The sequence below is a fragment of the Amphiprion ocellaris genome, chromosome 16, assembly GCF_022539595.1.
Source record: "Amphiprion ocellaris isolate individual 3 ecotype Okinawa chromosome 16, ASM2253959v1, whole genome shotgun sequence".
Classification (NCBI taxonomy): domain Eukaryota; kingdom Metazoa; phylum Chordata; class Actinopteri; family Pomacentridae; genus Amphiprion; species Amphiprion ocellaris.
Genome location: NC_072781.1, coordinates 28132944 through 28158417, shown reverse-complemented (window position 1 = coordinate 28158417; position 25474 = coordinate 28132944). Strand labels below are relative to the sequence as shown.

The 25474-nt window shown below is 36.0% G+C and overlaps 2 protein-coding genes across 9 annotated transcripts in view; both read right to left on the bottom strand.

Moving 5' to 3' along the window:
* The window catches only part of LOC111585792 (bone morphogenetic protein receptor type-1A), a 72656-nt gene extending 61499 nt beyond the window's left edge, over positions 1-11157 (bottom strand). The window contains exon 1 of the mRNA XM_023295403.3: positions 10977-11157. The gene's annotated coding sequence lies outside the window, so the exon portion shown is untranslated. The remainder of the gene's footprint in view (positions 1-10976) is intronic.
* Positions 11158-14446: 3289 nt separating this feature from the next.
* The window catches only part of LOC111579916 (LIM domain-binding protein 3-like), an 84936-nt gene continuing 73908 nt past the window's right edge, over positions 14447-25474 (bottom strand). For 6 of the 8 annotated variants that reach the window (XM_055018253.1, XM_055018254.1, XM_055018251.1 and 3 more), the window contains 7 exons: positions 25208-25264; positions 23867-24057; positions 21988-22351; positions 21726-21906; positions 21248-21368; positions 20804-20919; positions 14447-19545 (listed from right to left, as the gene is read on the bottom strand). In XM_055018253.1, the coding sequence (XP_054874228.1) occupies positions 19456-19545; positions 20804-20919; positions 21248-21368; positions 21726-21906; positions 21988-22351; positions 23867-24057; positions 25208-25264 (1120 nt within the window). In that variant the 3' untranslated portion in view covers positions 14447-19455. The remainder of the gene's footprint in view (positions 19546-20803; positions 20920-21247; positions 21369-21725; positions 21907-21987; positions 22352-23866; positions 24058-25207; positions 25265-25474) is intronic. The other 2 variants (XM_055018255.1, XM_055018258.1) reach the window with 1 other exon arrangement.

The following is a 25474-nucleotide window of genomic DNA, read 5'->3' as shown; positions in this document are numbered from 1 at the left end:
AAGTCAAAGCAAGCATTGCATCAATATACTTCACAATTGTAGCTCTGGAACTATGATTTTAGGTGCAGGGGTGTTGGAGTTATAGTGCATTGGGAAACATATAGAAGAGGATGCCATAATAATAATAATAATAATAATAATAATAATAATAATAATAATAATAATAATAATAATAATAATAATAATAATAATAATAATAATAATAATAATAATAATAATAATAATAAAGAAAAGCAAACACTGCTTTCACACTAAATATTATGTTGCCTAACACCTGCAGTCTCAACTTTTTACCCTTTGTATCAACAATAATAATAAATACAGGTCCTGGAATTTACAACAGCATTTGGAGATGTACACAATTATGTGGCCTGTTATGAAATATCTAAAAAAATTAACTCAAAAAGTCCAAACTTCTATGTCTCAAACAGAAAGTTGAGTCACTATCACCACTATCTACTGAAGAAACGACAACAAGTTTCACTGACATTGAACTGACCTCCAGGAGACAAACAGCGGACAGTTGAAGTTATTTACTACAGTCAAAACAAAATAATCTGCTGCTCTGTAATGTGGTTTTGCTGTGAAGGAACAGAAAGCCTTGTTGTGAGGCCTCTGCAGAGATCTGATTGCTCTCCTGCGGTTTGGTGAACCCTTCAGATTTTTGAACTCTGGAGGAATGCAGTCCTGTCACATGACCACACAAAATCACCACAAATAATCACATTTTCACAGCGGGTGAAAAAGGGCAGGTTTGACTTGAAACAGAGGCGGTCAGAGCAGGGATGACTTCTCTTATTCAACCATCGAGTTAGTAGGAACGTTTTGTTGCCACTGTGGTGAGGGGATCTGAATTATTCACTGGGATTGGCTCGGGTGTATTTAAAGCAGAGATCAATACCATTATAGGACAACTGGAGCCGCTGGAGACAGTGAACAGTGTTTCGACCTTCAGAGGAGGAAGAATCTCAGGCAGCAAAACTTAAAATCCAGCATGAAAATATTGACCTTCTCCTGGAGCATGAGAATTGCATGGTGTGTAAGAGTAGCGCAGAAACAGAAACCTTTAGTTTAGTGAGTAAATATAAGATTCACACATTCAGCTGTGGGTGTTTTAGTAGCTAAAATAACAAATCAAGAGTAAACCTGAAGTGGTGAGGAGTACTACTAGCATAAAGCAGGAATGCTTGTATTTAAACAACTGATGGCTCAAATTTTAAGGGTTTTGTAGAACACAAATGCCAAAAATTGAATTTAAAAAAACTATGAGAAAAGAAGAAAAACAATTAATTCCACTTGGAATTGTTAAGATACAACAATATACTGGACATTGAGACATGAAGGAAAATATATGAAAAATAACTAATTCAATTATAATAGATAATAGATTGTAATTCACATTTATTAACGTAAGTCATTTCTATCTTTAAGTTCTCACTGTTGCACACAGTGAATACTGAGCTGAAGCTTGAGTCTGAGTTATACCACAAATGGCAATATCTGCAAGAAAATCTGAAATTAGATTAGAGCTGCACAATATTATTTCAATCTGCACTGTAGCCACAACACAGGAAATGCAATGTTAAGTGAAGCTAATTAACACAATATGTTGTGTTGTTCTGCTGCTTACAAGAGCACCATGCAAGAGAGTAAACTATAAAAGGAGTCTGTCTGACAGCACATAATTTACTCAAGACTTAAGGGCTCTAAGATACATGGTATTTTTCTATACATTTTATTTATAAGGCACAGAGTTTGTTGACATTCAGGCTCCACATGTGCACAGCAAAATGAGCAAGGTGCAGGAGAGAAAGGGAGGATTTAGTTGTAAAAAAAAAAGAAATGCAATGTAAAGTGTATGAAAATATTTTAGCTGCAGAAAGGATGACCAAAAACAGGTATCTGTCTTGCAATTTTTGCCACCACACAAAGCAACACAACAAATTTGTTTGACCATTTACCTCATCGTCGGAGTGTCATCCAATGCAGAAAAAAACAGACTGCTTTGCCAGTGTTACATCACATGACAAAAGGCTCCAAACTGCTTTTTTCTAAAATCGTTCTTACTTTCATTGCAGATGCACTCCTCTACAAAGCATTTTCAAAAGCATGTACAAACCCATGTCTTTTGAAAATGCTCGATTCTTTCCAAATCGTGTTTTTTTCCTTCATATTGCAGAAAAACTAAATATCGCAATGTCAGTTTTTTTTCCAGTATCATGCAGCCCTGAACTAGATGTTTTCCCCTAATGGCTCAGCCCCTTACAAAACCATTAAATTCAATTCACCACGACTGCTGCTAAAACCACGAGGGTCTAACAACTGCACAGACATTCAGAGCTGTCCCACGGATTTGACCTCTCTGCATTCGACCGATTTCAGAGCCCAGGTTTGAGCCTCAGCTTTGGCCGTCTGGAGAAACTACAGTCTCCCTGAAGCAGTTTCACCTTTGCCACACATCCAGCAGAATGAAAACACACGGTGCAGGATATAAAATATCTCTGCAGGAATGGAGGGGGGCAGTGGAGGAGGTGGAGGAGGTGAAGAATCGTCCCTCTGTGTGCTCGGCTCCCATTTACTGCCTTTATTTATCTGCAGCAGAGAGGCTGGACGTATGGAGGAGGAGGAGGCGGAGGAGCAGAGGGGTGGATTGCATGTTTTCCTCCCCGGCTCAGCCACTCTGTCTCCAGGCCGCCGGGGGAAGAGGAGGAGGAGGGCGGCGTGGCAGACAGAGGAGAGCCTGGAGATGTGAAACCTGATCTCCTTCTCTACCTCCTCCCTCCATCCCTCCTCCACCTCCACCACTGCCACCTCGCCAGAGAGCCTCCGAGACTCCCTGAGTAATCTGATCCTCGGCCTCTGAGACTCTCCGAGAAGAGAGTAGAGGAGCAAAGAAAGGGAAGAAATGGAGGGAGAAAGAAGGGGGCAGAGGAAAAAAAAAGGGGGAAGGAGGGATAGAAATAGAGCAGAGGAAAGGGAGAGATCCCCGAGCTCAGCCTTCGAGGCTGGAAACACTCCCAGGAGAGGGGAAACCGAGACAACGTAGACCGAGCAGAGGACGGAGAAAAGACGAGTGGAGAAGAGAAGTGAGGGGAAAAGAGACAGATGGAAAACACTAGGAAGAAAAAGAAAGATCTGTTTCTACATGACACACCGTTAGCGTTCTGCAGGCTAAAAGCAAAACCTACACCTCCTAATCAATCACTGTACAGTTTGAATCGCTGCTTTTTCAAAACACACCTTCTTCGAGTTCCTGCTGGTTCTTATAAAGAGCCAATAAAATGTGAACTGAAATATGAGAAAAAGAACAATGAGCACCAATGAAGAAAGCAAAGAGAAACAAACAAGACAGAAAAGGATGATAACATGCTTCTTAAACTAAAACAAAAAAAGCGAATGGGAGAGAAATTTAAAGAAACGTGCAAGTGAAAAAGAAACAAGGCAAAAAGGCGAATAAAAAAGTAGCAGATGCACCAAAAACGAGCAGTACCTTCACTTAAATTGTAGAAAACAAAAGTAAAAATAGATTAAAGTGCATTTTTCACCATTCATTCCCATGCAAACTACCTGTTCTTGCATGTTTTAGAAGCAGGCCAATATCAGTGCACTTAGGTACTATCTTACCAGATACATGGAGCTTGCTATTTAGCCTGCCTTCAGTGGTTTAAATGAGGTGGACAAAATAATAGAAACAGTATAATAAAGTACAGTTCATCAACACCACAAATTTCAGCCTCCAAAATATCCATAAAGGTGAAACCTCATCTCTCTAGAACTGTTCTAACAACAACAAATTTGATATAAATGATATAAAGTGTATAAACAATTAATCACCAAGTGTTAACATCAACATCTGAAGATTGTTCTTAAGAAGAAAAATCCAAATAGTCTGATTTCAGTTTCTAAAACCCATCAATTTTCTGAATATTCAAATCTTTCACACTCTTAAGAGTTGCATTTCTTTCGCCTACAGTTGTGTTAATTTCACTTTCAGCAGTACTAAAGTTGTAATTAGGGCAGCACATAATGACAATTATATTGCTGATTAATCTACAGATTATTGGACTAGTAGTTTGGTCTAGAAAATGTCGATCAGTGTTTCCCAAAACCTAAGATGACATTCTCAAATTAAAGGTTGAACAATATGTTGTTTTTCAGGGTCAATTTCATTTAGAGGCAGTCAAGGCGATGTAACCAATCAGATGTAGAGTCAGAGTTATAATGTATTTTATCAGGAATTGATATTAACATAGTTAACGGTAGCAATGTTTGATTAAATGTGAAACGTTTTACAAAGAATTTTTCCTAAAACCACTCAATTGATTATCAAAACAGCTGGAAACTGAATTACTAGTTGACAATTCAGTGATTAGTCGTTGCTGCTCTACACTTCAACAAAACTCAACTGTGTCAGAATATACGATACAGATTGAACGTGACAGACTACATGTTGGCCCCGAGCCAACCACAGTTCACTGAGTTTCACTACCTGTCTGATGTCATCAAAGAGGAGGAGCAAGGGACAACCTGAAACTAATATTTAAAACAATCTTTCATGCAGGTATCCTGTAGTATGAACCAAGATTTCCCCCACTGTTAACAAGTTTGCCAACCAGAACCGGGACGATAAACAAGCGGCCATGACTAGTCAAAATCACAGCTAAATCAATATTCAGGAGGTGGTCAACCAGCTAGTTTAGTTTTCTTTAAACTGCAATGGCGAAGAAAAATGGAGCCTCAACTGAAATAACTGAGGTCTCATACTTTACACACACAAAATTGTATCAGACAATAGCCACTTGACTGAACAATTTAGTGGTTGCAACTCAAAGATAAACCTGCTGATAATTTTCTCCAAACTTAATTCATCAATTTGTCTAACACGTTAAAAAAAAAAAAAAAATTATGACAAAAAATCGCAACAGCCAAGGCCAAAATCCCACAGACAAATCACTCAGAAATGAAACCAAAGGGCACCAATAGTTAGATTTGAGAAGCTAGAATAAACAAGCATCTGGCATTTTTGGTTTAAAAAATGCAGGGATGTCAAAATAGGTGTTTCCTTTCTGAGACATCATTCTAGCAAAACACAAGAGTTAGCATAGTGCAGAGTGGTCCTGCCACCATCTATTTTACATGGAGTTTGCTTGCTGGGACTTCATTGGCTGACAAAATGCATTTCTGCATTAAAAGTTGATCCAGGTTCAGCTTTCTGTGGCTGCATGGTTGGGTTTAAGGTGCTTCATACTTGGGTTTTTCCACAATCAACCCCCTGCAGGACGCCACCAGCATTAAATGGTCTTTTCCTGGAGACTGGTCTGGTCCCAGTACAGAGGTCTGGTGTCATTCTATAAGAATAGACCGAGCAGAGACTGAGCGACACCACTGACTAATCAACGAATGATGCACAATCAGAGAGAGATGGAGATAACACAGAAGGAAAGATGCTGTCTTTCAACCTTTGTTAGTCCCTGCAGACATGTTTGAGGAGAAGCTATGAAGTTGCTGCTGCACAAACACCTAATAAGGCTAAATCCGAACACATTTTTGATCAAAATATTCGTCTAAACATGAAAAATAGTGACTTTTTGGTGCTAAAGCAGCTTCAAACTGCCCATTGAATAAAATTTTATCTGGAGCCATGTATCTGTGCCATATACAGGCTGAATAAACACTGGAATGCACAAAAAAATATGAAAATAAAGTGACTGTTTTAGCATTAATTCCAGGAGTTGAGCTCAACTGTTGCATATGACTCACTGCTCTGGAAATAAAGTAAAGAATTATGTGTGTTTGTGGAGTTGTAAGAGCCAAAACCGTGTGTGATGACAGTTTGAATGCATTTTATTGCATGGACAGAAAACTAATCAGCAGTTACTGGTATAATTAACTGGATAAGCTTATTTTAAAGCAATATTTCAAACAATTAAACAGGACTTCTGCAAGTCATTGCTTAATCAAAGTCATTGTGGGATTATCTGTTCCTAAACACAGTTAAGGTGAAAACATGAATCTCTGCGCTGCTTGGCTTTATCTTGTCGTTTTTAAAACAATACCTACTACTCTCTCTACATCTCTTGTTGTGGCCTCGCTGGCTCACCCACTGTCAGTCGGTCTGTTATTTCGGTAACAGCGATCCTGGGCTTGGCTGTGGAATGTACAGCTGTCTGGCATACGGATAATACTAGATTTTAATTTCTAACACCCCCTCCACCCTCACATATGCCTCTTCTACGCCTCCCCATTTTCCCCAAAGAGAGGGAGGAGAGGCAACGTCCTGCAAAGGTAGCAAAAAACTACAGACAGTTTAAATATTCACTGAGCAGGTTCTAGATCGGCTTTCTGCAGGGATTGATCCAAGTATGATCAGTGTGGTGTTGAAACAGTAGTCGAACAGGTTTTCCTTGCTGTTGTCCTTCCTCTTGCTCATACTCAACACTAAAATGCACCCTTTGAAAGTGACAGGTGACAAGAATGAACGCCAAAGTTTATCTGAGGTTGACGTGGAGTTTCAACACTCGGATTTTGTCAACAGCTTCCAAAATTACAGTCGTCTTAGTATGAAAATGTGCTCTGTCAAAGTTCAATATGCAAACATTTTCTGCTGGAACATAGTAAAGAAATGATTAGGTCTGCAGGCTCCATGTGGATGGATCGATTGGTCGGATAAATGAGAATTTGATGGGACATGAGACCTGCAGCGTTATTCTACATGAACAGCGTTCCTCTGTGAATCCATTATTTCTGATCGCAGGAGGAAGAGACAACCTGTTAACATGTCTGTGTTCTGTAAACTGAATATCTACGGGTTGTAAACAAAACAACACATTTGTCATCATGACCTTTGGGGGAAAAAAGATAAGATTTTGCCAAAATGGCTTAAAAGTTGATCAAATTCTGAGATCATTAGCTGCTTAATGGGACATCTAGTCCTGCCTGCTAAATGTTACATATATGGTTTATCTTTCAAAAACAAATGTATAAAACTGTCACGCAAAAGCTCCATTTTAAGTTTACAATGCTTCACAAATTCAACATCTGCTGCAGGAAATGTGGCACAACGAGCCAAGATGTGACAAGTTTTGTATTCATGATTGCAGCTTTAATGGTTGTGCTGCCGCAACACGTTTCATGCAAATATACTGTGAAATAAACGGTTTTGTTTGGTTGTATGCAAAGAAGTTCTCAGTTTACATAGAATAACACAACAGTGGGTACAATGTGGAACCAATGTACTACACAGATAACTGATTTTATCTCTTTTGAATATATTGGTTTTCTCCTCTAAAGGGATGGAAATTTACTTTGTAAATAATTCAGGTACATTTTAAGTGGAAAAACTATTTTCTCATCTCTCCTCCTGCACAGGTTATCAGTCCGTCCTCTGATATAAACACTGAGGTTAAGAGAGTACTTAAACAGGAAAATCAAATGAGGAAATGATCTATTGTTCGAACTGAAGTCACTTTCTATGGGTCAGAGTGAATTTCTTCCTCCATTTTCACACAGTAACTACTTTTTTCTGAATTCATTTTCATTTAATATGAGTTGAAGTGATAAGATGATGAACTGCGGGATGTTGCAGTTCATCATCTTATCACTTAAATTGGTATTAAATGAAAAAAAAACACCAATTAAACCAAGCTCTGATCCAACTTTTTACTATTTAATGTGTGTGTTTCGTAAAACACTTTTAATTGAACAAAAATAAAATGGCTTCCCATGTAAGCAGTTAAATTACAAAAATTCAAAGGTCTAAAAATATGTAAAATTGTCAAAATTCAGCGACAATATTTTATAGAACATACTTTTGAGTCCCAAATAACAAACGGGTAAACTCTGAGCAAAAACTGGGATGGCACAGTGACATATCTTCTAGATTCTGTCTGATTTGATGCAAACTGACCCCTTTATGATATGATACATATATATACTGCTTAGAAGTTCAATTTATAACAAAAGATAATTTTATACGCAAACATCCTAATTTCTGAAGAAAGAAGCCCTGTCAGATGAATGTAATGCAGTAAAAAGGTCAACATGTGAAGTGGAAGTAGCAAGTAAAAAGAAAATAAACAATCAGAGTAAATTATAAGTACTACAGATGTGCACTAGACTAAACTGCTTAAGTAAATGTACTCAGTTACATTCTATAAATGATAAAATGACTAATTCTTGCAGCACCAGGTTGAGAAAAGTGAAACAAGACGACATTAGACAGTAAATTAAATAATGATCTGGTACATAAACATGCACGATGAACACAGAGGCTGTACTTGTTCAGCTGCTTCTTTGACTTTCAAAAACATTCAGAAAATAAAAGGGGAGATGTTGCTTAAATCCTCAAGCATTAAACAGCTGACATAGTTCAAATATTTACTATAGAACAGACCCTAAAGCTAAAAATCAGACCACAGAAGTAAATGATGCTTGGTGTTACTAAGAAACATTTATGTAAAACAAACCTGATTTATGTTCCTAATATGGTCAAAAATAGCATGATAAATTCTGAAAGGCTACAAAAAACACAAAATCATTCTTCTATAAGTGAGAAACAAATTTGTTTTAATATTCTTCCAGAAAACAATCTGGCAGATTAAGTTATAGTATAAACAGTTTATCTTTTTAATAAGCATCTTAAATATAACCAGGTCTTATCTCTGTTATAAAACCTCACAGTACAGAAAGGCTGCTCCTCTTTTACAACACACAACTTTTATACAGTAACTGATCAGTTTAGTTAATAAACTGGTCATTTCACCACTAAACTGCATTGATTATCAGCAGATAAGAGAAGCTATTGATCCTACAAGCGTCAAATATGCACAGAAACAGATAAAATATAAAATAAAGCCGACATGACAACTGATTTTGTGGTTCCTCTTCACTTATTTTAATTTACTGTCTTTTTTCCAATAAATAAAGCACATCAGCAGCACACATAACAGAGAGATGCTGCTCCACCGTCCAGTGTCACAACAAAATATGATCATCTGTTAGAAACTGATTATTAAAGCAGCATCACCTTGCTTATATACATCTCCAGGTGCTTTTATCTGAATAAAACAGTCCTAACATGCAAATACACACGAGTTTATGTCTGTGGTTATAGTAGAAGTACCAAATCTTCATTTCTATTATTTCTCTCCTGTTCACATGTGGACCCTGCATGTCAACAAACTCTCTATCTCTTTAACAAAAGCTAAGTTAATCCATGATCCTTTAAATTAGGGTAAACATTGTTCTTTGAAAAATGAAAATTGTACAACAGAATAGAATCTACTTTATCCTTTATTAGTCCCATAAGGAGAAATATTCAACATTTCTAAGTGAATCAAGCATTATTAAAGTTTCAGCATTGTGTGCTTGAGGTCATTTGGTGACAAATGTCCACGATGACATCATTTATAGTGCAGATGTAGTTTTATACATCTATCATCTTTCCTAAGAGCTTTAGTAAACAAACCAACTGGACTTTTCTTTTAGGTTCCTGAATAAGTTTCACTTTCAGACGCTGCCTCAGTTCTAAAGAAGCCTCCTAAAGAGAGGTCCAGATGTGTTTTTTTCTAAAGCTCCTTGACCTGGATGAATGAAAATCTATACAGACATCTAATATCCTTGTTTATACTCTAATTAGCATGATTTGTGGATAGGCTTTATATAGAAAATGTCTTTTGCAACTATCCTCTGGGCTGCAATCTTTAAAATAAACCCCACATCAATGAAAGAAAGTATTTTTGATGCATTAATAACGTTTCAGTCACTTTAACAAGTGGATAAAAGCATTACATAGGTCAATATGATCCATTACAGCTATTTCAATTGGTTATAATCAGACAACAATGCAGGTAAAGTAATGCAAATATATAAAAAAAGAAATGATTTCTTTGAGATTGTTTGATTCAGACAAAAGCAGCAGTAAATGTTTATAAACTGGATTATGCAGCTTTCACAAGAAGCAGGGATGGCAATCATTGTAAGGCAGATAATCACTTTTTGGCACAACACTGGCAAAAACACAGAAAACACAATTATCTGAAATAAACCTTGACATTTACCTGCCCAAAAATCAAAGCTAACCACGTAAACAGCTGCAGTTAGGACGACCATGCTGCTAACTAGCTCAACAACCACAACATCTACCGGTTTTAAGCAAACGGAACAGCTAGAAAACACAAATAGAACACTAGAAAATCGCTCACACGCTTTTAAAACCGAATTTCACAACCATGTACGAGTCTTATTTGACCACAAACTACCACACGGCAGCTACGAAGCTAACGAACGGTTGGCACAGAAAGTATGCTAACCTAAAGTTTACAACTTTAAAGTTAGCTCATATCGGACAACTTCACCGACAAAAAAGGTTACTTTCCCCACAAAAACGATCATAATTCACAAGTTTTGGTCGCTATCTGGATTTTACTGGTGCAAGTTTAACTATAATTACTGACGAGCGATGTAAACTATGCAGCAAAGTTAGCTAGCCGAGGAATGTGGCTAACGAGTAGTAAACATCGTTCCAGACGTTAACCGGGAGCACAAAAATCACTCAAACAGCGTTAATGTAGTTATTTGTGTTAAGTTAGAGTTAGAGTATGTGTAGAGTTATAATGTGTGTGTTTTTTTAAATAAAACTCAGCGGGTTTGTGCCGCAGCTGAAGTAAAGCAAACTTTTTTTTTCCACGACAGCAGCCTAGTTGGGATGCGTCTATCTCCTGGCACCAACACACAAAATCTGTTCGCCGAACTCCGCTTGTTTCAGGTGACTCATTTCAAAAATATTTAAACACACACCTTGTTTTATGAGTTACAAACTAGCTGCTTTGAAAAATACACATAAAGTCCAGTGTGGAAAAACAAGCGGACATGTTTGAATTCAACAAAACCATGGACAGCGTGTATCCCAGCACATAGATGGAGCTCAAAAGTCGGAGCCCCGGGAATGAACTTTTGGATTTTTATTTCGGTCTCACCTTTTCTCTTCCTTTCTCCGATTCATCCGGTGGAAGTTTCTCCTCCTGTCGACGCTATTTCATCGTCCTCGTTCACGGACAAACTCCCAGAAGAATCCCGCGGCAGAGAGGCGTAATTTCCCAGCGTTTGTTCGGCAGCGTCGGTACTCCTCCTCGGCTCAGCGCTCGGTCGGTCTGTGGTCTGCGGCCGTTTGACGGCGGAGCCGAGCGGAGGCAGAGATCGTCTAAAACCTGCAGGATGCTTCACTACGGCTCAAAACTGAAGGACCGAATTTAATTCTTGTATAGACAGTATTGGATGTACTCAGGCCTCCAGGTGTCTTTGAACGCAGCTGGAGAAAATTGGACATTTTTGAAGAGGAGCAGCTGTGATGTGGACTGAAATCTGCAAAACCTAACTTTGTTTTTTTAGTGTTTCTGTTTACTTAAGCCTGATTCCTGAGGCATTTTTAACAGATTGCACTGATCTCTTTCAGTTATGGCAACTTCTAATATAACGTTTGTCTAACATTATGTGCAATATTTCACTTTCATGTCAATATAATCTTCAATGTTTCATTTTCATGTGTGATTTCATTCATTAAATCTAGTATAATTGACAGCATTACCTTTTTGCTGTTCTATTCTAGTCTTATTTTAACTAATTCATTTAATTTCAATGTTATATCATAATTATATCTTATCGTTTTTCTACTTTTTAGGCACTGCATTTTTTTATATTATGTCATTTTGTTTATTTATTTATTGTTTTTTATGAGCAATGTCTGATACAAGAATTTCCTTCTGGATTAATCAAATTTTGTCTTATCTTAAAATTATGTCCAGTCAGCAAATTACATTGACTTAGAGGAACTGGCGTTTCCTGTGCAATCAGAGATTTAGAAAACATATGTAATGACTTGTAGCATAAACACACATTTTTAAGGTTATTATTTTAAAAATTAAGTTGTTCAAACTAGTATTTCCAGTGTTTAAAGGGATTTTTAAAGTGTTATGTGCTTAATTACCATAATTATGAACACATGTTCATAAGTTGGCAACTTTAAAAATAAATAATAAAAATAAATAAAGTTGCTCAAGTCTTTAATAAGGGAAGGAGACTTGAAATTCTCACTTCAAGGTGAAAAAAAATGTAGTTATCAAGTTACCTCAACCTGAATTTAGATTTAAATCAACTGAAGCAGAAATTTGAGTTTAAATTACACAGAATATTAAGTTGATGCAACATTATTTTGTCAACACAACTCACTAAAATAGTAATTCTAATTGAAAAGGATTGTCTAAATTATCGAATTAGAGTTTTTATTTTATTTTGAAATAATTTATTTTATCCAGTGGCACAAACAGGTCCTTCAATTTACTTTTTAGACAGCTGAATATTTTCTGCTATTTTTACAGAGAACATTGCAGTTTTTACTCCACTCCATTACAGTTTCACCACTTAGCAGATTAGATTTAATTAATAAATACAAAACATAATCAGTGAATATATCATGATGCTTTTTTTTAGCAGCATCAAAGCAACAAAGCAGCATTTTGTACACAAACATCTTCATGTTCAGAAGCAGAAAGTCGCAAGAAAATAATAGACTTCAGGACAAATACTTCGCATTTGTACTAAACTGAAGTGCTTAGAAAATCAAAATGGAAAAAAATATGCTATAATCATGTTTTGTTAATATTTGAGAGTTTTTTGGGTCCTCCACAGTAGAAAGAACTAAAATCTGATGGACCGTTTACAGGCTGATTCCAGTATTTCTACATAAAACGCTAGACGTGAAACTGTGAATAAATGAACACCAAAATGAATTCATGTTTTCATTCCAAAGTCTCGTCTGGTTCCAGATATAAAAGCATTAAAAATGCAGAAATCATGACATGTTTGCAGCAGCTGGAGGAGGGAGGGAAAAAAATACTGCAGAAATATTTCTGTGTTTAATATTTTAATAGATTTTGGAGCTTTTTTTGGTCTTTATCTCTAAAAGAAGGGAGGACGGGGTTGAAAGCTCTGGAGTTTTTTTCTGAGGTCAATAATGAACCTTTATACCTTGAAAAAAAGTTGTTTCAACATAATAACTTTAATTGATTAATAATTTCAAAAAAGTTGAAAAAAGATGTTTACAAGCTGAAAGCTGAGCCTCAGCTGTCTTTATTTGACAATAAAACGCAATAATGAGTGCCTGTACTCAAAGTGAGCTTTAGTTCTTTATTGCCATACTAATTGCGTGATGTTTTTATTAATTACATCATTCAAAATGTAGTTTATGTTAATGTGACTAAAGTCAATATACACTAGCAGCTGTTTTTGGTCTCCAGACACTAGTGCAGAGTGAGAGCTCTTCGTTTATTTCCTCCTCTGTGCTTCCAATCACTGCTGATCAGAGGCTCTGGGCTTTTATTTTGAAATCCAAAATAAAACTGACCCTGGCTCCCTCTCGTGGCGAATAATAATAATAATAATAATAATAATAATAATAATAATAATAATAATAATAATAATAATAATAATAATAATAATAATAATAATAAAGAACAAGATCGCGGGTACAAGCGGCTGAAATGAGTTTCCTCCGCAGGGTGGCTGGGCTCTCCCTTAGAGATAGGGTGAGAAGCTCGGCCATCCGGGAGGATCTCAGAGTAGAGCCGCTGCTCCTCCGCGTAGAGAGGAGCCAAATGAGGTGGCTCGGGCATCTAATTAGGATGCCCCCCGGACGCCTCCCTGGTGAGGTGTTTAGGGCACGTCCCACTGGGAAGAGGCCCCGGGGAAGACCCAGGACACGCTGGAGAGACTATGTCTCTCAGCTGGCCTGGGAACGCCTTGGGGTCCCCCGGGAGGAGCTAGATGATGTGGCCGGGGAGAGGGAGGTCTGGGCTTCCCTCCTAAAGCTGCTGCCCCCGCGACCCGGCTCGGACCAGCGGTAGAAGATGGATGGATGGATGGATAATAATAATAATTGGGTGTGACCGTAAGTTGTGATGAGTTCAGTTCTTGCATCAGAGTTACAGAAAACTCATGACAAATGTTACGAACATCTCCAAACAGAACTGAAAGAGGAACTTCATAAAGGCCAGAAAGAGTTAGGACATTCTCTTGATCAAAAGATAGAAGTTTCTATGTTTTCTCATGAATCAAAACTTGGATTTTGAGAGAAATGCACAGAATGAGGCTAAATGGAGTAATTTTATGAGGAAAATATAATGATATTAAGAGAACGGGTAAAGGTTTTATCACCTTCTGTGCAAGAAATGTTGAAAATAGTTAATTTTCTGCAAGAAGAAATGTTTCTTTCTCCATTTTTATTCTCAACAAATAAACATTTTTCATGTTCTACTATTCTGTTAGTCATTTGTGTTACAGTTCACATTTTATTCTTCAATATTTATTTTTAAACTCAAAAAAATCTCTTTTATGCTAGATAATTTTTTAGACCAAATGTTCACATAAACAGGCAAATAAACATTGACAGCGATTGTTTTCAAGTGTTTCAGTGCTCATTTTATTCAACCTGCAACACAAATAATCTTCAAATGTTCAAAACCTGTTAAACAAATGTAGTAAAGCAGAGTTTTAATGTGACTTCAGCTTCTCTCCACCCGTCCTGCTGCTCCTCAGTGACACTAAAACCAGTTCAAACACTCTAGTATTAAACAACAGCGGGGTTAATGCTTCTCTGCTGTCATGACGCAGTGACACAAACACAAACTAATACTGACATGCTGCGACAAACTCTTCTGCATGCACACATTCACGCTCTGAGAAACACACAAACCGTATAAAAGTACAATTCAGAGTAAAAACTGTACACCAGCACACAGTGTGCTGGTCGGACCAAGATGAGATGAAGTTCAGACACCAACAGATCACCGGGAGGCGTCCAACAAGGCATGATTCAACGTTGGAGACGCGCCTGAACATTTTAAATTTCCTCACAAAAAAACAAAACTTCAAGTCAAAGTTCATCTGAAAAACATTAACTGTTTAAAACCAAAAGTCCGTCTGTGATAAATCATCTGTTCAGTGTATTTTAGGCTCTGTTCACACTGCAAAACATCGGAAAATGTGCTTCCTGACAACTTGTGTAGTTGCAGTTCCACTAATGGCTAAAAACAAGCAGCCTGTATTGAAATTAATTGGAAAACTACTAATTTTCGCACATAAATCAAGTCAATATTGTCTTTTCTTTAAACTTACCCCAAAGTACTTAAAATTCTTCCGAAAAAAATGCCACATTTTTAAAACCAAAAGTTAGTTTGCTTAGTTGTAGTTCCTCCAATGGCCACTAGATGTTGCTAAAGACACTCTGCTTGCATTGAAATGAAGCGGTAAACTACCAATTTTCGGAAAAAAATTAAACATAATATTGTCTTTTCTTTAAACTTACACCAAAGTAATTCAAATTCGTCCGAAAAAATATCACATTTTTAAAACCGAAAGCTACAGTTTGCTTAGTTGTAGTCCCTCAAACATGAACATGTATTAAAATGAATTGGAAAACTACCAATTTTTGAACAGAAATGAAAGTCAATATTGCATTTCGATAGTAATGCAAGTTCATTTGACAAATACAGATTTTTTTTAAAGTAAAGGCAGCAGTTTGTTTAGTAATTGGAAAATCACCATTTTCTCTTTAGAAATAAAAATCCTTTTAGCTTTTTTGCCCAAAACTGTGCCAAACTTGATCAAGTTCATATGAAAGTATAATATTTTAAATCAAAACTTACAGGTTATTTAGTTGCAGTTCCCTTAATGGTCTCCAGAGGCTGCTAAAAACACACTGTAAGTATCAGAGTTGATTGGAAAACCAGCCAATTCTGTCTGTAAATATAAAAATCTATGGTGTCTTGGAATAATGTCCTTCAAGTTCATCTTAAAAATACAGAATTGTTAATCGCTGGCTGTAGTTCCTCTAATGACAACCAGAGGCTGCTAAAACATATTGCTTGTTTAAAAACACAAACGTTTAAAAAATATATTTAAAATCCATACTTTTTTTCAAAATTTGCACCAAAGTCATTCCAGTTCATCTGAAAAATATAAATATTTTTTAAAGGAAAAGCTGCAGCTTGTCTAGTTGCAGTTACTGTAATGACCACCAGGGGTTGCTAAATACACTGCCTGTATTGAAATGAATTGGAAAAAGTAACAAATTCTCTACATAAATAAAAATTTGTGCTGCTCTTTTTCCCCAAATGTGTGCCCAAATTCTAAAAGTTCACCTGAAAAATAGATTTTTTTAAACAAATACTGAAATTTGTTTAATAGCAGTTCCATGAATGACCAGATGCTACTAAAACACAAACTTCTACCGAAATCAGTTGGAAAAACCAACAACTTATCTACACAAATGGAAATCTTTGTTGCTTAAGGTTCATCTGGAGAATAGATTGTTCTTAATCAAAAATTGCCCTTTGTTTAGTTGCAGTTCCTCTAATGGCCACCAGATGCAGCTAAAACAGAAATTAACTGGAAAAAAAACCCAACAATTTCTCTACATAAATAAAAATGCTTGTTGCTTTTTTCCCCCAGAATTGCGGCCAAATCCTCACGGTTCAGGTGGAAAACAGAATTTTCTGAATCAAACATTGCAGTTTCTTTAGTTGTAGTTCCTCTAATGGCCACTGTGGGCTGCTAAATGATTGAAAAACTCGCTCGTTTCTCTGCACATAAAAGGTTCTAGCATTTTTTCCGAACTAAATTCAGTGTGAATAGAGTCGTTGCGTCATGTGAAAAGAGCCAATATTTGCCTTAGTGGTGAAAAATAAACATTGAGGCTGTTACACTTCAGGACATTTACAGTGTCGTTATAAAAAAAAAAGAAAAAACAAAGAAAATACATCTTGTGATGCCAAACAATTCATCAACTAAACAATAATAATCTGAGAAGCGCTGGACACAGCGGTGACGATATATTAGCTCCTCAATAAATATCACACAGTTCAATCATCAATAAATATGAAACTGGAGGTTATTGGCTGCGTCGTGACAAGAAGTCAAATTAATAGATTCACTCCAACATCATCACCTGAGCAGGTTCAAAAACAAACCAAAAGCACCGACACGCTGCCCAGAGGAACTAGTCCAGACTAGTGGTAGTGCTGTGTGTCTTTGTGGTTATTTTAGATGTTTGTATACTTGTTTTGGGTGTCATGTTGTTGTTTTGTGCTTCTTTGTGGTCATTTTGTGTTTCTTTGTGGTCATTTTGTGTCTCTTTGTGGTTATGTTTCATGTCTTTCTACTTGTTTTGTGTGTCTTTGTGGCCATTTTGCATGTTTGTACACTTGTTTTGTGTGGCTTGAGGTCATTATTTATCCCTTTATCGACTGTTTGTGTCTCTGTGGTCATTTTGTGTCTCTTTGTGGTCATTTTGTGTCTCTTTGTTGTCTTTTTTTGTTTTACTGTAGTCTTTTTGTGTGTGTCTTTGTAGCTTTTCTGTCATTTTACTCATTTTGCCTCACAGTTGCTTTTGTGTTGGTTTACAGTCTTTTTGTCTCACTTTGTTGTTGTTTTATGTCTAACTGCAGTCATTTTGTGTCTCTTTGTGGTCATTTTGTGCGTCTTTGTTGTTTCACTGCAGTCACTTTGCATGTCTATGTCTCTCTTTGATGCCTTTTTGTGTTTCTTTGAGGTTAATTTGGATCATTTAATGTCATTTTTGTGTCTCTTTGTGGTCGTGTGTGTTGTTATTTTTGTTCTACTCTAGTCATTTTGTGTGTGTCTTTGTAGCTGTGTTGTGTCTTTTTAGTCATTTTGCATCTTTTCATAGTTGCTTTTGTGTTGGTCTACTGTCTTTTTGTCTCACTATGTTGTTGTCTCATGTCTAACTGCAGTCATTTTGTGTCTCTTTAAGTAGCATTTTGTTCAACTGTCATCATTTTTTGTCTCAGCTGTTTTTTTTTTGCTTCTTTGTAGTTAATGTGTTTCTATTTGTGGTTGTTTATGCTTCTTAAAAGTCTTTCTGTGTGTGTTTTTGTAGCTGTTTGTGTCTATTTAGTCATTTTACATCTTTTCATACTTGCTTTTGTGTTGCTTTGTAGACATTTTGTGTCTTTGTGGCTATTTTACATCTCTTCATGTTTCCTTTTGTGTATGTTTGTAGTCTTTTAGTGTCTTTGAGGTAATTTTGCAAGTATATGCGCTGTGTGTCTTTGTCATCATTTTGTATCTCTTCGTACCTGTTTTGCGTGTTTTTCTACATGTTTGTGTCTCTTTGTAGTCAATTTGATTGCTCTCTGTGTCACTTTTGTGTCTCATTACTGCTATTTTGCGTGTTATTTTAACTGACTCAGAGTCGTTGTGCACTTGGACTTGTTTTTCAGATTTAACCTGCTGGAACGTGACCAGAGAAAAGTGTCACCTAGCCACGTTTCCTGTGTTACATTCACTGACAGACCATCAAACAAACCAAATTTAGGCATTTTACATAAAAAAGGAAAAGCTTCACTGTTCAGTCAGCTGCTGTTAATAAACCTTTGAGCTTCTATGGCATAATTTTACACCAAACTTTGATAAAACACTATTTCAAACTTAAAGTGAAATAAAAATAAGAAGGTAGCGCTCAAATGACCTAAATAAGTCAAAATAGGCACATTACCAAGACAAGTCCGAGATACAATGAAAACAATATGAGCTGTGCAGTTCAAATATACGGAGTCTGAAGCGTGCCACCGGAAAAACATTTTCAGCATTTAATTATAACCAGTGTGGAAATTTTTACATTTTTAAAAAACGTTTAGAAAGAAAGTCATTTAAAATTTAACTTGAGACATTACAAAAATCACATAAATTGAAACTGAAATTACATATTAAGGGTACTTGTAGAAATAAATACACATTTTAATGTTAAAAAGATCACAAATGTGCTTCTTTTTTAACAAATTAATTTAATATTTTACTGTTTAAATACGTTATGTGTTAGGTGACACTCTTACATAAATTAAACAAATGAGTAAAATATTTAACATTAGAAAGCTTTGCAGTGTTTAAAACCAGCTGTGACAACAGTAAATTAGCTGCTAGCTAACTTTGGCGCAATTCCTTCTAATTGTGCACTATCCCTCTAAAATATATAATAAACAGGGAAAAAAAGCAACATTAGATTTAATTTTGAGTCAGTTTAACTCTTGCTTTAGTATTTAGTAGTTTAATAGTTGATCATAATTGAACTATTTCAAAAAATCTAGAGTTATTTATCTTGGCACTCTTCAAACTCCGTACAACCGTATGATATGAACGGCATCGACACACAAACAGTTTCTGGTAGAAAACGTAAGAAAAAAATCTACAGTACGTAATAAAACGAGTTTGATGGGCGACAGAAGTTCCTCTTATGAAGCAGAATCATCAGGCAGCGTCGATTTAAACATTAACGTTAATGCACCCAAAAAAACGTGCATTTGCATAAAGAGCGTTTACACACATCTGTAAAAGTCGTCGGCTGGCATTCGTGGTTTCACGGTGGGATCGTCAGCCAGCTGGCTTCTACACGTTGATGGCGTGGGCGTGCTTCTTGCACAGAGGTTTGTCTTTCTTTGAGTAGAAAGGTTGACCCTCCAGGTTGATGTGGCAAACCTGCAGGAAGCACAGTCCATGTTTAGATTAGTTTGCAGATTTAAATGTTGCTATCGAAGCTAAACTAAACTTTGTTCACCTCAGTTGTACTGAAGTGGAGGTAGAAAACTCAGAAACTTGAGTTTTCACCTGGAGTTTGACACTTCAGGTTTAATTCCTCCTTAGCTGAGGGATTTACTTATCGAGGGTGTTCCACAGAACCCTTTAATCCTCTGACACCCAAAACCCATCCACAAATTTGAAAGGCAGGTTATTTCTTTAAAAAAAATGCCCAAATTACACCATTTATCAGAGCCAGAAACAGTCAAAACAGAAAGAATTGTTGGATTTCCAATAGTCCTTGAACTGCTCATTTGTGATGTGTTGCTCTGTCAGAAAATAAAAACCAAATCTAAGTTTAAAATTGTGATTTTCCATCAAAATCACTTTATCCCACGTGTCTTACTTAAAAATGTGTCAATAATAAACGATTCCTGTTTGCCAGTGAGTTTGAAAGACGTTATATTATATCCAGTAGGAAACTGGAAAAACAGAAACAATCATTGGATTTTCAGCTTTCCGATGATTCTTTTAACCACATTTCAACTTAAAATCGCAATATGTCATCAAAATCCCTTAAATCTGCAGATCTTATATTAAAATTCACGAAAAATAAATTGTTTGGTATAACTAAAAAACTCTGTGCTCCTCTGCACAAACGCGAAGCCATTAGAGATTTATTTGCAATCAACAGTCATGTGACAAAATTTCTGAGACTTTTTGGCTGAACTGCAGGCAGTGTTGACACAGAGGAGAGAGGACACAAGTGCTAAAACTAACTAAAAATGCAAGAAAATACCTGTATCATGAAGAGTCACCATTTTTGTCCCGTATTTGTAACATCTGTTACAAATAGAATTATTTATTTTTGTCAAATAAATAATCCAAGAAATTAAACTTTTTTTTTCATTTTTATGATTTATGATATTGTAATGTGTCAAACTGCACAGAAGACATTTCTGAGCTCGCTCTCCTTCTAGTCGTGATTGTCTTCTTTCCATAGACGTGCAGGACTTTAGACTGCAGTAAAAAATGAGGCCACAGTGACTAAAAATGTGACAGAAGCAAATAAAAACACAGAAACTACTTGCAGCTAAGAAGGTTAAAAAAGCCGAGGTCCATATATTGAGCCCTGTGGTACACCATCATTTATATGCAAACAATCCAAACCAGAATATGAACCAAAAGAGGAAAAAGAGTCAGTTTTTTGTTTTGTTACCGCGCAGACGAAGCAGGTGTCGTGCCAGGTGTGACCCAGAGCCTCGATGAATTTATCTCCAGCCTCCACAGGGAAGTCGCAGCCGTGACACTTGGTGCTGAACAGTGCAACGTAATCTGACAACAGAGGCAGAAATATTCATAGTCTGACATAATCCCCTGGTCCTGGATAAATTCATAGATTATAATACCATGGAATGTCTCTGCGGCTTAAAGTAAAGAACGACATGTATGTATGTCCATATATGTTGCGGACAACTCAAAGTTTGTTTGTGTTCCCATTTATTAACATTTTATAAACCAAACAACTAACTGATGAGAGAACTAATGGAGAAAATAATCAACAATGAAAATGGTCACTGGTTGTAGCCCAACTCATCAGAAGCTGCTTTCATCGTCATTCTTGCTGGTTTGACAAACACAGATGCAGGACGTCACGTTGTACCTTTCTCACAGTACGGTTCTCCGTCCTCCATGTGGAAGAGGCTGTTTCCGAAGGCTTTACCGCAGGCTGCACACACGAAGCAGGAAGTGTGCCACGTCTGCCGCAGGGCGTGCATCACTTCCTGTAACACACAACAACATCTTTAAATCCATCTTAAATAATTGTAATAATTCCCTGATTACAAAAGGCTTCCAGTGTAAGAAAAGTTACCTCCTTGTGTTTGTTGTTATCCCACACCAGGAACATTTTTTTGAACAATTTCAATATACACACACACACACACACACACACACACACACACACACACACACACACACACACACACACACACACACACACACACACACACACATATACACACACATTTATACAGTTGTATATGTGTACAGGTGTACATGACTAATACAGGAGTGCAGGTATACATGACTACAGGTGTACACATGTAAAGGTGTGCAGGTGTACAGTTGAGGTGTCTCACCCCCATGATCTTGGTGTTGCAACGAGCACAAGTTGGAGCAAAGAATTCCTCGTAGCAGTTCTCACAGTAGACGTTGTTCTGTTCCTCTACGAAGCTGACGTCGGCCAGTGACATGTGGCAGTAGTGGCAGTTAAACTCCTCGGGGTGCCAGGACCGACCAAGGGCCACCAGGAAGGGGCCCCTGAACACGATAGCAGGTTATCTTCCACCATGTCCACAGAGTTATTAAAATATAAATAAAAATGAAACAGCAGCTGGTTACCTGATGATGCTGTTGCAGGCTCCACACAGCGGCGTACGGCTGCTGGCAGCAAACCTCTCAGCCCGCTGAGCCACGCCTCTCGCTACAGGTGGGAAGGGGGCGGGGCTGGGGGTGATGGAGGCGGGGCTTGGAGCTGGAGGCCCGGCAGGTGAGGGGTTGGGGATGTAGGCTGGAGGAGGAGGAGCGGCCTGAGGCAGTGGCTGCACCTTCACGGAGGTGGTCATCTTACCGGGGTCAAACTTATCGGCGAAGTTGGTGTCGGTCACCCAGGGAGGTCTGTTGGAGGAGTCAGGGGCCGCTGGAGGAGGAGCCGGGACAGCAGCTGGAGGACGTGGCTGGGGGGGACCCGGAGCTGGAGCTGGAGCTGGAGAGGAAGAAAAGCATATATATATATATATATATATATATATATATATATATATATATATATATATATATATATATATATATATATAAAAATATATATATATATATATATATATATATATATATATATATATATATAAAAATATATATATATATATATATATATATATATATATATTACATATATGCAAAATAATGAGGAAAATCTTAATGTCTCCTAAAATAATACATTTTAAATTAAATTTAATTAATTAATTTAAATTTAAATTAGAGGTACATATATTTAATATAAAGTAAAAATATTTAGGAATATACAACTATTGATTTTAGATATAAATTACATTCATTATAATATATGCTAATTGTTTGTAGTTATAAAATGGTAAAAGTACAAATTTAAAATGAACAGGAAAATATTCTCTCAGACTATAAAACAATAAATGTGAAAGTATTTAAATTAATTGAAGTTTAAATTAGAAATACTTGTATTTAATACAAAATAAATATTTAGAAATATAAGTAATGATTTAATTTATATGTAAAGAATAACAATTATCATGCACACAGAATTTTGGTATCTATATTTATTAAATGTTAAGAAGTAAATGATTAAATTTAAAAGAAAAAACAAAAAAATTACTGAGAAAAATCTTAATAATCACTCAGATTATAAAATAATGCATTTGAATGTAATGTAATGAATTTAAGCTTAAATTAGAAGCACATATATTTAATAAAGAGCAAAGAATAAATATTAAGAAATATTTATTTTATATGTAAATACTAATATACAAAACTTTTCGATTTCTATTTATAAAATGGTAAAAATTAAATCATTAAATTATAAGAAAAATATTATACATTTATAAGAAAACCTTTAAATATTCTCTCTGATTATAAAAAAATACATTTTAATTTAATTTAATTTAATGAATTTAAGCTTAAATGAGCAATACTTTTATTTAATAAAAGAGCAAATATTTAGAAATATCTAATTATTATATGTACAAAGATTTGTATTTATATAAAGTAGCAATAGTTTAAATTAAAAATCCATATATTTAATGAAAAGTATAAAGTAAACATTTAGAATAAATATAAATATTTATTCATATGTAAATAAATATTAATGTAAAAAATAACTGCAAAATCATTAGAATTAATTATATCTGCAATATTTTGGGTTTATACTAAAACATAACACATAACTAAATAATTAGAAATATATTGTGCTATTTATTTTATACATAAATAATAATTTATATTACATATTTGATAGTTATTTATTTATGGTAACATTTGATGTTTAAAAACTAAAACAGACACACACGTACAAGAAATATACATATACATAAAATAATGATATATTATTGTTTATCATATTTTATTATTTAAACATAACATTATTAAAAAAAATCTGTAAAAAAAAATCAAGTAAAACATTAGGAATATATTTTATTCTGTATACAGAAGAAAATTAAGAAAATAAAATGCGTGCATAAATACACCTCACCTGGCTGGGAGGGGTAGATGCAGGCGGTGCTCACCACCTTCGGGGGGGCGGGGCCAACAGGTATCTGGATTGAGCTCTGCTGGGTTGGCGGAGCCTGCATAGGCGACTGCTGGTACTGCTGCGGGATTGGCTGGTACTGCTGAGGGGGCGGGGCTTGTGGAGCCTGATGCATCGCAGGAGGTGGACCGTAACTAGTAGAGGGGAAAACATGACGTTAGTACAAGAAGGGATTTAAAGAGTAACGTCAGAGGAACCTACACAGCTGTCTGAGAAATATTACTTATACAGGATGTCATTTTTAGCATTTTAAAATACACAAAATACATCCTTGATTTTAAGAGATTTCTCCTGATTCCATTTCAACTGTTTTTATTCATTTCTTTTTCTACTTTGTCTCTTAATTCTCTGTTCTCTATTATTCTTACACCTTGTCTCAAATTGTGGTTACTGCGACAGCTTATTAGGGATTTCCTAGGTTTAAAATAATAAGAAAATAAATTTGTTAAAACTAAAATAAAATTTCCTCTGAGACTGAAAAGAAAATTGGCAAGAAAAATTAAATTTAAAAAAATTCATAAATTTACCAGATATAAAGTCACAAATTTACAAGAAATAAAATGTTAAATAAAAAAAGAGAAATACACACAAGTTTGAGTAAAAAAACCCACAAATTTACAAGACTGAAACATTCTCTGAAATTTGAAGAAATTTTTTGAAAAATGCAAGAGAAAACCTCACAAATTTAGTAAGAGAACTCAAATATTCTCTGTGATTATCAAATCATAAATTTACAAAGAAAGCCCACAAACACAGGAGATAAACTAAAAATGTATATATATATAAATACCATCGTAGTATTATTTATTTTTTTATTCAACATTTCACAACTTTCAAAATCAAATCATTCTCCTTCAGTAAAATCCCTTTCTGTTGTTAAATATGAACCTCCTCAGAACAAATTACTAATTGTGGATGAAAATGTTCTTGAACTTATGCTTCGACTAGATAAACAATAATAAATAAGCCTCTTGTCTTTTTTTTTGGGAGATATTTATATCAGTTTTATGAACAAATACAGACATACACAGGTTAGAGTTAGTTTATAGTGAACTGAAAATCAGGAACAAACAGCATCAAACGTGTTTAAAATCAGTTAGGAGACATCCAGTCTGTTATTCACATGACGATGTTTGCTATTCAGCTGTTACATGATTCTTCAGGACTTGGTTAAAGTGTTTAAAGTCCTGAACATCCACTCGTGTGCTGCAGAGTTTTAGCTAAAAGCCTGCGTTTAAAGCAGATGTTGTTACTGGACGCTCTGACCTCTGCAGCTGTTTGTACCTGGGAACAGCAGCTCGGTGCTGGAGGCTGAAAGCAGCCGCCGACTGTCGCTTCAGGCTGCAGGTGTAGAAACAACAACAGCAGAAATCACCTGTCAAAGTTTGTTTTACCTGAACGCAGCCATTGACTGGCTCCTCTCTGGATCTGACCACAAATCCTCAACTCACCAAAGACGTTTTAGTAAAAACTGGCAGCAACAAATGTGATGTTTCAAGTTTTATATCACATCGCAAAGCTAAAGTAATCAGACCCGGCAGTAAATTACTA